Source organism: Macrotis lagotis, chromosome 2 (genome assembly GCF_037893015.1).
Source record: "Macrotis lagotis isolate mMagLag1 chromosome 2, bilby.v1.9.chrom.fasta, whole genome shotgun sequence".
In the NCBI taxonomy this organism is placed as follows: domain Eukaryota; kingdom Metazoa; phylum Chordata; class Mammalia; order Peramelemorphia; family Peramelidae; genus Macrotis; species Macrotis lagotis.
The window spans coordinates 256,851,125-256,863,032 of record NC_133659.1 but is presented as its reverse complement, the minus strand read 5'-3'; the positions used below and the strand labels follow the sequence as shown (position 1 = coordinate 256,863,032).

General features: G+C 44.7%; 2 protein-coding genes across 7 annotated transcripts in view; one reads left to right on the top strand and one right to left on the bottom strand.

The window, feature by feature from the left end:
- The first annotated feature begins 2,188 nt into the window (after positions 1-2,188).
- Positions 2,189-8,049, top strand: LETMD1 (LETM1 domain containing 1). 3 transcript variants are annotated; one of them, XM_074225912.1, is made up of 9 exons: positions 2,189-2,314; positions 2,392-2,543; positions 3,056-3,171; positions 3,907-3,989; positions 4,623-4,809; positions 4,948-5,049; positions 5,150-5,302; positions 5,498-5,594; positions 6,316-7,961. In XM_074225912.1, exons 1-9 carry the CDS (start codon positions 2,223-2,225, stop codon positions 6,384-6,386), a joined length of 1,053 nt encoding a protein of 350 aa, XP_074082013.1. In that variant the 5' UTR covers positions 2,189-2,222; the 3' UTR covers positions 6,387-7,961. The 3 variants fall into 3 exon arrangements, with proteins under 3 accessions (XP_074082013.1, XP_074082014.1, XP_074082015.1); XM_074225913.1 differs by lacking the exon at positions 5,150-5,302 and having other exon boundaries at positions 6,316-8,049; XM_074225914.1 differs by lacking the exons at positions 2,189-2,314; positions 2,392-2,543 and adding an exon at positions 2,567-2,692 and having other exon boundaries at positions 6,316-7,957.
- Positions 6,652-11,908, bottom strand: part of CSRNP2 (cysteine and serine rich nuclear protein 2) — a 28,883-nt gene continuing 23,626 nt past the window's right edge. For 3 of the 4 annotated variants that reach the window (XM_074225909.1, XM_074225908.1, XM_074225907.1), the window contains one exon: positions 6,652-11,072. In XM_074225909.1, the coding sequence (XP_074082010.1) occupies positions 10,143-11,072 (930 nt within the window). In that variant the 3' untranslated portion in view covers positions 6,652-10,142. The remainder of the gene's footprint in view (positions 11,073-11,908) is intronic. The other variant, XM_074225910.1, reaches the window with a different exon arrangement.

Here is an 11,908-nt window from a genome sequence, read left to right as displayed (position 1 = left end):
TTAAAAGGCATATCCCACAGAGACAAATGGGTAGGGCAAAGATCCAGGGAGAAGTAAAGATGAAGAATTGGAATTTGTGGGGAGAGATGGAAGTTAAAAAAAAAAAAAAAAACTAGAACACAACAACCTGTTTTCCCCGGAGATTAGAAAGAAAAGATGGCACAGAATTCTCCTGGGATTCCTTTGAGGGCTAGGTTGAAAAACATCCCTAAAGCAAGCCAATAGACTCACTTTATGCACCTCTACTAAGCAATTGTGGAACGAGCAAACCAATGATTCTGTCCCATCTCTGTTGGAAGAGTGTCAGAAAGTATTAGCAGCAAGTCTGTATATTACTCATTTCATAGTATAGTCTGACTTTGGTAATAGAACTAAAATTCTTAAGTCTTTTTTACATAAATGACATAAAATATGGTCTTCTCCATCCATCCTGTCTCTCCCTGGAGTGTTGAATTTTTTTTTGTACCTTGGTGAAGGACCTTATTTACATTTACATTTAATTATATCAAATTACATTTTAAATTTCAGGTTATGACTTCTGGTTTAACATTTCAGTCTAAGACCTTTTGGAACTCTAATTCCATCATCCAACCTGGTGGCACAGCAAGAGTGGGAGGTTTTGTATGTGTATGAATTTAGAGTTGGAGGTTTTGAATGTGTATGTACCAGTTTGAAGAAGATACTTCACCTCTCTTTAGCCTCAACTTAGTCCTCTGCAAAGCAAACGAGTTGGGCTGGATGACCTCAAAAAGTCCTTTCAATTATAAATCCTAAAATTTAAATTTTTTTAATGTTTTAGGGGTCATTTTCTAATTGGGCGACTTTTTTATGGTGTTTAAATGACAAGCTTTCATACCACTAAGTCCTGCCCTTGTCAGATCCTGTTTGTGGGACCCTGGGTCCCTTCCTTAGCCTCTAGGTTCTAGGTGAGAAGCTCCAGATCTGCATTGGGAGAGAAAGTCACCTGCGCTATCTATTCACTATTTCAGTGAAATCACAGTTCCCACATACACTTGGAACAAACAATGAATTACAAAATGATAGCCTTGGAAGGGAACCTGGGAGACCATCTAGTTCAGGGGTTTGTTCACCTTGCCTGTGTCCTTGACCTCAGTGCTATGGAAGCTCTTTCTCAGAAAGATTTGGAATGCATAAAATACAAACATGTTTACTGGCTGACAAAGGGTCACAAGGGAAACCGATTTTATTAAAATAATAATCAAAGGGGTGGCTAGGTGGCACAGTGAATAGAGCACCAGCCTTGGAGTCAGGAGTACCTGGGTTCAAATCAGACCTTGGACACTTAATAATGACCTAGCTGTGTAGCCTTGGGCAAGCCACTTAACCACATTGCCTTGAAAAAATCTGAAAAAAAAATAATCAAAATATGAAAAACAAAGTTAACTGATGATTCATCTCCCCCTCAAGGACCTTAGTATTATCACAATTTTACAGATGGGGCAGCTTGTTCACAGCCAGGACCTGTTTGAGACTGGGTTTTGGGGTGGCTAGGTGGCTCAGTGGATAGAGCACCGGCCTTGGAGTCAGGAGGACATGAGTTCTAATCCACCTCAGACACTTAATAATTACCTAGCTGTGTGACCTAGGGCAAGCCACTTAACCCCATTTGCCTTGAAAAAACTTTAAAAAAAAAGATCGGGTTTGAATTCAGGTCTTCCTTTCAACAAAACTCGACTTGTATCCAAATTACATTTAGCGCCAGCTGGGGTCACGGCCGCCAAAGGGGGGGGTAAACAAATTAGTTGGTTCCCTTCCAAGGCTGTCATTTTGTGCTTCCTTGTTTGTCCCGCGTGTGCGGGACCTGCGATTTGGCCCAGGTGAGTGTCTCTCCCAGGGCAGATCTGGAGCTTCCCGCCTAGTGAATCCGCCAGGAGCCGCCAGGGAGCGCCGCGGCCCCGAAGTCCTGGCAGCCGCCATGTTGAAACCGGGCAGCGCCCGAAGACGCGGCCCTCAGGGAGCACTAGGGACCTCTGGCGGTCCGGCCTCCGGAAACGCGGTAGTACTTCCGGGAGGCCATCCCCGCCTCCCCGGGGCGCCCCCGACTTGACCCAGGCTTTCTTGTAGCTCTTCCGAGATCCCCGCCTTGGATTGGAGCCAAGCGAGTTAAAGGACCCGCACGGGCCACCAATCCGCTCTCGCGGGAGGCGCGTGCGCACACGGTCTCCCGACCCCTCGGCGACCTTTGACCCCGCCGTGTCAAGATGGCGGTGTCCAGGGTGTATTGGAGACGCTTCCCGGCCCCGGGACCCCTTTTCTCCCTGCGGCGCCGGAGCCCCGTTTGGGGGCCTCCCAGGTGAGGGGCCCCGGGCCCGGATTTCCCCTCCCTCCTCCGGCCGGGCCCGGCGGCGCTAAGGCCATCTCTCCCCGCAGGCCGGCGCGGCTGCACCTCTCGCCCCGGGCGGACATCAGGAGCGTGGTCTCCTTCTTTGTGGCCAAGACCAAGGCGGCTCACGAGAAATACAACCGCTTCCTGGAGCGCCGCTTCCCGCGCTTCTACGTCGTCTATTCGCTCTTCACGAAAGGTAAACATCAGGCGGGAGCGCGAGGCGCGGCCCGGCCCCCGGGGCTGTCCGTCCGTGCGTCCGTCCGTCCGTGCCGGGCCGGCGTCTCCTGGGCCGACCCGCCTCGGCCCGAAGCGGCTCCGGAACTCCAAGCCCTCCAGCCCCAGAGAGTAAGCATGACACGGCGCCCCTTGAGTGAGGGGGAGACCCTGCCCACATGGGCCGGCCCTGGAGTCCGGAGGACCTGGGTGCAAATCCGGTCTCAGACGCTTAATAATGCCCTAGCTGTGTGGCTTTGGGCAAGCCGCTTAACCCCGTTGCCTTGCAAAAACCTGAAAAAAAAAATGAAAACCTAGTGGAAAGTAGAGGACGACAGCAGAGATTTAGGGTGGGAGTCTTAAAAGAGGCTTCAAGGATACTTCTAAAAACTTGGTTTTTGGATATAAGATGAATAGGGTGATAAGGTATAAAGTAATGTTATTAGGAATCGAACGTGCATAGGACACACTGTGTGTTCTTCTTTAATGCGGCAGGAATTCAGATGATTTTGGCCGATGCAAAAAAAGCTAGAAGAATAAGAGCACTTATGGCCCAGAAAAAACTGTTGTTTCATCAGCTTTCATACCGGGACATGGAACATTTGAGACAGGTAGGGATCAGAGAATTGTGCTGCATGGGGGAAATATATTCATTGTGATTTTCTTTAAAGAACAAATTGAATGATTTTTTTTTTCCATTTCATTCATGTTGCTGGATTGAGGCCAAAAAGTTCCTATTGAGTTAAGATTGTTCAGTAGGCATGGACTGTTATCAGAGTATTTATTTTTTTAGATCAAATCTCTAACTTGCCCAAGGTCATACACCTAGGCAGTTAAGTGTCTGAAGTCAAATTTGAATTCAGGTCTGATTCCAGGGCTGGTGTTCTATCCACTGCCCTGGAACCTTTCTTTATAGACTTGCTTACCTATTTAAAAGTAAACGTTAAAACTCACATGGGGGGGCAGCCAGGTGGCCCAGTGGATAAAGCACCAGCCCTGGAGTCAGGAGTACCTGAGTTCAAATCCAACCTGACACTTAATAATTACCTAGCTGTGTGGCCTTGGGCAAGCCACTTAACCCTATTGCCTTACAAAAACCTAGAAAAAAAAACCTCACATGGGTTGCAGAACATACAAAGCAAAGGAAGATGCCTGGAGGAGTAAACTAGGAGATAGCTTTGATGCAAAAGATGAGCACCGTCCACTGAGATGGTCTAAAGAGTCTCTTGTGTTCTCGTGTCTTCCTGGGAAATGAGAAGAGCCCCTTTTTCAAGGGGAGGGGGGAGACCCACTGTAGGAAGGCTCTTCCTAAGCTGAAATAGCAGCTATGTTTACTTTCTGCTCAGTTTCGACGAGATGTCACCAAGTGTCTTTTCGTGGGCATCATTTCCATCCCACCCTTTGCCAACTACCTGGTCTTCCTGCTGATGTGAGTATAGACTTTAGATTGCCTCAGCATTTTTGGAGAGATCTTAGGTTCATAGATGATTAGTGCAAAACCTCCCCTCTTCCATTTTACAGATGAGATAAAAAGGCCCAGATATTTACCCAAGTTTGCTAGGTAGTAGGGGGCAGAGCATGCATTTGAACCTGACTCTAATCCAGTACTCTCTCCCTTTTGTTTCATATGTGATAGAACATACTCCACAGCATTTCATTTCCAAACCTTGGTCAGCCAGTTTGGATGGAATGGGAAACATTTTGTGGCAGCAACTTCAAACTTTGTTCTGAGGCCACTTGACATATGAATGTCAAACCTGATGCACAACCAACATAGCTGTGCATAAACATGGTTCTAAAAGTTGATGCTCTGGCTTTCATGCACGTATCAATCACTGATTCATGTTTTTTCAAAGAAATCCACTCTTTTTGTTTGCTCCATGTCAGGCTAGTAGTCAACTACTCTTGAAATTTTATTTATATTTTTTATTTCTTAGTCAGAAATTCATCTAGAAGAGAACAGTTAAGGAAATAAAAGTCTCTCCTCACTTTTCTTAATATCAACATCTTTTGAAAGTTTGTTTCTGACAAACAGGATCTTGACAAATACTTTTTTCTCTAGGTACTTGTACCCCCGGCAACTGCTGATCCAGCATTTCTGGACCTCAGAGCAGCAGCTGGAATTCTTGGATGATTATCATGCTCGACGAAAGAAGTCCCATCCAGAGATCCTCTACTGCTTGGAAAAGACCATCCCTTTGGTCTCTGATACGACTCTCCAGCAGCATTTAACACTACTGTGCACTAAGGTACTGTCTTTGAAAACAACTGGCAGATTCAGAGTGGTGCCAGATTGGGGGGGGGGGTGCTGTCACTGAGGGTCCCATTTCTTTTCTCTCAGGTACAATATCAGAATTTAACCACTACCAATCTCTTGCTTTTGCAAGGTTCAGAATGGTGCTCAACCAGGTGTAAATGACCTGCTCCCTTTGAAGAAGTGTTTTTCTGATTATCCCCTGGACCTGTCTCATCTTTCTACTCCACACACGGTAAATCCTTTGGGTCTTCTTTCCATCCCAGCCCCTACTTACCTTGAACCTCCCTTCCTAATTGGTGGAATGACCCTGTCCTTGTGTGCTGCTGTCACAGAAAGCCTTGAGCCGGGCCATGCTTCTCACACCTTACCTCCCCTCTGTTTTGCTGAGATACCGTCTGAATAAACACACCACTGTGCTTCACCAGCTAGACAAAGCTTTGAAAAGACTGGGGATTGGCCAGCTGACTACTCAGGAAGTAAAATCGGTGAGAGCTTTCCCTGCTCATTGGCTTCTCAACAGCATGTGAGAAACTCAAACCAGACTATATAGCTCTGGTAAAAGGTGTGTTGTAGGGAAATTCTAACTTACTAAAAGGAGGTTCTTAGATTGATTGCCCATTTTTCGTTATCTAAGCTGTGTCCCTATAACTACTGAGAAACTCTTCTTTGGGTGTGTTTAGGCTTGTTATCTCCGTGGTCTGAATTCCACCCACCTTGCTGAAGACTGGTGCCGAATTTGGTTGGAACAATGGCTACAGTTTTCCTGTAGCCTGAGAAGTAAGATTTAAATCCCTCTATTTACTCATCTCTACTTTGCTTGCTTGGGGTCTACTGGAGACTCTGGAGCTCTGAACTGTCCCAGTGGAGCTCAGGTCTCCTGACTTTCAGTGTTAGGTGGTTAAGATGAAGAATCTCCTTAGCCAGTGTCCCTAGAGTTAGCTGTTGGATTCAGGAGCCAGCAGAATCCCAAGAGATGAATGATGTGCAATACCACATTAATTTCACTGAAACTTCTATTCATCTCTTATTAGACTAAGAGATTGAGGGCTGCATGGGGGAAAAAAAAATGGGGGAAAGCTCTACATTGGGCAGGGCCACATGAGCCCTGTGGTCTGTCACTTTCAAGGCAACTGAAGGTAGGACTCAAAATTCAATAGATCTAGGAGCTTTTTGGGGGGTGTTCATTAAAAGTGTAACTAAATATATAGCGGTGAATGATGTTATAATATCCAAATGGCCCTTGGCAGAAAAAAGGTTCCCCACTCTTGCTCTAGAATAAAAGAGGATGGTATTCCTGTGATTTCAGGCCCTTGGTACCCCTCTTTCCATTCATTTCTAGACATCAACAATGTTCATACCCCAGGAGCAGCTAGGTGGTGCAATGGATAGAGCACACCGGCCCTGGAGTCAAGAGAACAATGCTCAAATCCTTTCCCTTCCACCCCCAGGAAGCTGTGGGTCTTAGCGCCAGGGCCTCTACTAATATTGATGTTTTCAGATGCTGAGATGTCCCTCTTGCTGCATGCCGTGGTCTTACTTTCCACCAACTATCCTGGGACAAGACACTGAGGGAGCTGCTAGAAAGAATGAGACTGTCTAGATCTTTTTTGGAAGTGTAGCTTGGGACCACACAGCACACATCAATCACAAACCCATAGAGAGGAAGAAATGCTGCAGACTTCGTGTGGTACCTGAAGTAGGAGGAAGAGCTATTGTTTTTCTTCCAGCTAGAACTGAGAGCCTACTCACATAGTGTGAGGCTGTGGGTTTAGTCCCCACACTATCAGTATTATCTGATAGCAGCTCTGTGCATTGGACACCCCCCACCCCACCCCGTGTGATTGTAATCAAGTTCAGGTTGTAGGAAAACACATGCAGTTCTGCTGCGATGTTCTTTCTGGATGGGTTTTCTACTGAACTAAAAATTATTGGATTGTACGGGGAACAAAGCTACTTAAACTTAAGCACTTATGTCCCAGAATATTCTCTCCCCTTCTAAAACTGCCAGAGAAGAACATTGGTTTTCCCTTCTCCTTTTTTAGTTTACAATAACTCTTTTCTGACTCATTGAGATCCTCTAAATGAAAAGGAAAAAGAGAAGTATTTTCCTTTGGAAGAAAACATCCTTTTATTTCTGCCCTCCTCCCTCACATGTTTACAGTTACACCTACCTTGTCTTAATTTCTGGGCTGTAATCCCTGTGGATTTTAAGATTCCTGGCTTCTTTCACTGTGTTGGTGATAACCCACTTATCACTGTCACTGTGGCTGTGGTGTTTTGGTTATGGATAACACCAAGAAAATAGTAGTTAGTGCTTGGCTCAACGTATCCAATGGGAAGGTCTGCACCCAAGGTATGTGAATTTGGTTTAGTTTTGTATGTGTACGTGTCAGTGATTTGTAAATTACTGTAAATGCGTGAACCAACATGTTCAACCACAAGTAAAGATTTAATTAAACTAATGGCTACGAATTACTTAAATGTTCCAATCATTTTATAACAGGCTGCCTTGTAAGTTCTGTGACTTAAGATGTAAATTATAAAGAAAGAACTAGGGCGGCTAGGTGGTTCAATGGATAAAGTACCGGCCCTGGAGTCAGGAGTACCTGGGTTCAAATCGGGTCTCAGACACTGAATAATTACCTAGCTGTGTGGCCTTGGGCAAGCCACTTAACCCCATTTGCCTTGCAAAAAAAAAAAAAGAAAGAAAGAAAGAGCTAGACTAAAATCAGATTTTGGTTTTATAAAAAATGCTTCTCAGGGACCTGACTGAAGTTAATGGTATAAATTTGTAGAACTGGGTATAGAAAACAAGTGATAGCTGGACAGAGATCTGAAGAAAGGAAACAAAATTAGCACCAGGATTAGTTCAGCTAAAGGGATAAGATGCATGATAAATCAGAGGAAGGATAATAATAGTAATTGATGCTCCAAAAGAAACATATTTTTCCCCCTGCAAAATATATATAATTCTACACAGTCAGCTTCAGGAAAGGTGTTCTTTCCCCAAGGAAAATAAGAGATTTGAATTTTGCCAGGGAAAAGCATCACACACCACTCTTTTGAGCATTTGTTTAATTTTACATTTAAATATTTTCTTTAAATACAGCATTATCACAAGGTAAAGAACCTAAAAGTTCTTCCTCCTCCCCTCCCAACCCTCCCTCTCCCCACAAAATGCAAAGAACCAGACAAGCTGCTTTGGATTCACATTGAAGATACTACCTGCATACAGTGGGAAAATTTGAAAAGAATCACTAGGGATGGGGGGGGGGGGGGAGGATTGCAAAGTCAATTCTTCAAAATAGGTAAAGACAGAGCAAGAGAGGAAGCCATCTTCTTTTGTAGTCAATGAGTGACCTAGCTGCCTAGCAACCATGAGCCACAGCTGTTCTGTTCAAGTAGCACCAGAAACAAGATGGGCTAGTTGGTAGACCAGGCTCCTTGGTCAGCAAGATGGTTAATTTAGTCATCAGAAGTGAAGGGCCAGTGTCTATTAGGAGTATAGGATTTTGTTTAGGGGAAAAAAAGGACTGCAAATTTTCCAGATAGAAGTCCTGGGTTACAGTGTGGGTTGGACTGCCTCAGTGACAGAAAACTGGTTTTCTAGATCCAATGCATCCATCCCCTCCTAAACTAATCTGACACTGGAAATTACAGAATGATCCTTTTTCTAGAAAAATAAGTCTACCTGTTACCCAGGCCCAGTAAACTGATGGCACCAGGAAAAGGTTGCTGAACTCTAGGTCTAACTCAATTAGGGGAAAATGCACCAAGTGATGAAACTATTTCAGGGAAGAAATGCCATACACTTAAGTTAGACAAAGCTGGAAAAATTAAGAATGGAAGATTGCAGAATGGGCCAAAAATGAGGCTAGTACAGTGCTTCAGTTAACAGTCAAAGTAAGATGTTACAGCTAGAAATGCTGTGAATAGACATTACATTTGAACCACCATCTGAAGGAAGGCAAGCAGACAAGACTCATGTGTGGAGCACATGTTCTTCATAGTTTTCTTTTTGCTGACCACATTAAGGGGAAAAGGGAATAACTGAGCCCAAAGTAGTGTTTTTATTTCTTGCTTTTTATGAAAACAAAAGTAATTATCACTTATAAGGATTCATTGATAATCTAAGGAGCAGGTCTTAAGAGCACAAGAGACAGAAATATCATTTCATTTTCTGCTTCAGCAAGGGTCTGCATCTTAAGTCTTATTCTGCAGAGCTCAAGAGATTACTCCACAATCTCCAACTTCAGTCCTATAACAAATCTAGAATTATAAGCATTTGAATCTTACCATACAGCACCAGACTTGCTGGCTTATTCTCTTGCTTTTAAAAAGAGATAGATAAAAGCACCATCTTAGCTTAAGGGACCCAATGGACATTTGCAATTTGATTCCTAGATTCCTACAGAAGACTGGAGTGTTAGTAAAGCCTACTTCAGGGATCTCTTTATCCCAAGAAGGGAAAGGACAACAGAAACTGCAGTCTTTGCTGGCCACATTCAACACCCCAGTAACAGCACTGGATTCCCCAAAGAAAAACCTGATTGAGTAAATAGCATAGCACAAATTGAGGCACTGCTCCTCCAGAATGCAGAAAGAGTCCCAACTACTTGGTCCCACTGCCCCGATCAGGAAGAGAGATCTAACCTAAAGCTTCCTGGCAGAGTTAACAATTTGTTAGACAGAGGAAAGAGGGTTAGCAAAGGTAGGACTCAGGAAAAAAGAAACAATTAAAAGTGATGGACCAGGGAGAAGGTCAGAAAATGTCAAATGTTTCAAGATTAACTTGTTAATCAAATAGAACGGTGGATTGTTTCTAAAAAATCACTGAAGTTTCTACAACAGAAGGCCTGTCCTAGCCCACGAGCTTTATCTGGCCCCTCAGGATGAAAGAAAATTCAAGGGAAGGGGAGCTTTACTTGCCATGCTGTTCAGAGATTCACATGTTCTGGTCCCCTCAGAATGAGTGGCTTCAGTCACCTAATCCTTCCTGTGAGATCTCAGCATCTTCCTTCCAATGGCCCAGAAATCTCAAGAGTTTTAAGACAACACAGTCCCTTGTGCACCAAGACTCTTCAAGAGATCAAAAGCTGAAGTTTGGTCTCCTTGTGTCTGTCTTTCCTTTCCTTTAAAATACCTGTACAAACACCATTCCCCACCCACCACATATCCCTTTCACCCCCCTCCCCCCCATTCTTCACAAACCCCAACAAAATAACTTGGGAGCAGCAGTGGCTTCTTTCAGTTTTGTTTTTAAAATAGTATTAAGATAAAATAAGTGAATAAATAGAGATTGGGAGAGGGACAGTATCCCTCAGGTCACACTGGCAAAGGGAGTGCCAGAGATGAGTCCTTAGGAGGCTGATCCTGATCACAGACTGCACCTGAGGCCTGCTCTACCCCACAGCCTTCCTCACTGTCTGTATGGAATGGAAGGTTTGGTGGGGACCAGGTAGGACGGAAATCATCACATTCAGGCCCTTCAGGGTTACAGCTTTCTGGCAGTAAGGATTCTGAAGTGGGTGTTTTCCCCACCTCTGGTTTACAGAGGGCATCTGGGTCTGTGGGGCTACAGGCCACCAATGAGGTAGCAGGGAGAGAAAAGACACTCAAATCCTTTTCTATGGGAAATGGAGGGGGAATTTCAGATACTTCTGAATTAGGTTCCTCCTTTATTCCCAAGACTGACCTTTGCTCCACCTGGTAATAGACCACAGGGCCATTGTTCAAGTAAGAGGGTTCATTCACCGTTGGGGCAGGTGGGTGCTCAGAATTCTCAGCAAAACATAAGACTGAAGAGCCCGGGGGAAGTTGAGCTTGGATGAGGATGGGAGCAGTAAGGCCTGGGCAGAGCTCTTCAGGAACAGAAAGAGGCTCCTCTAAGATACATACACCGAGGCTCTCAATACTTGAGTCCAGGCTGGCACTGGAGCCATTGGAGTCTTCTGCCTTAAGCCTCTCCAGCTCCTCAGCACTCTGGAGATGCATCACAGCAGTCTCATTTTCAGCAATGAACTCCTGAAAGTCCTGTGTCTCTGAGTCTTGAGAGCCTGGTAGGTCACTGGGGACTGGTGGGAGCTCCTCTTCTGGAGCTGGCGGACGGTTCACCTGTCGCTTGTTCTCCAGCTCCAATTTCATGATGGTGTGGAGGTAATGAGTCCGGACTCGGATTGGATTAAATTCAATACGCCCTGCCATGTTTCCACAACCATCCCGGGAACAGCCACATGGAAAGGACATTCGATCCACCTTGAGAGGAGTGGGAGGGGATTGAGGAGGAAGGAAAAGAGATGAGAGAAAAAGATGAGACCCTGAAGCTCCAGCAAATACAATGCATTAGCAGGTAGAGAAATGCAATTCATTTCAAAAGTCATTTACTGAGTTAACACGTAGGCAACCAAGTAAGCACAGTAAATAGAATGTTGAGCCTGAAGTCAGTAATATTAAACATGGCCTCAGATACTTACTGGTGTGACCCTGGCACATAACCTTGTCTGCCTCAGTTTTCTTTTTTCTTTTTTTAATTTAAGGCAATAGGGTTAAGTGGCTTGCCCAAGGTCACACAGCTAGGTAATTATTAAATGTCTGAGGCTGGATTTGAACTCAGGTACTCCTGACTCCAGGGCTGGGGCTCTATCCACTGTGCCACCTAGCTGCCTCCTCCACCTCAGTTTTCTCATCTGTAAAATGAGCTCAAGAAGGAAATGACAAATCACTCTAGTATCTCTGCCAAGAGACCCCAAACAGAGCCAACTCAATAGACTCACCCCCACAAGAAAAGTCTGCAAAGAGATTTATGTTAAAATATTTTGCAAAAAGGCAAGAAAGTGCCACTTCAAGACAAAAGAATTGTGCCCCAAAGGAAGATATCATCTGTCTCCCCCGTCATCTAACTATAAAAGCTGACATCAGGATGTTTTGTGTGGGGGGGGAGGGTAGAGGTGGTATTAGGATGGGGGAAAAGTTGTTGAATCTGTGGGTTTCATTTGTAAAAGGTAAGTAAACATTTGCCTCCCAATATAACTCTAGTCTTAGAAAGCTTCCTGGGACACCCCCACATTACAGAGACTACCAGAATGATTAAG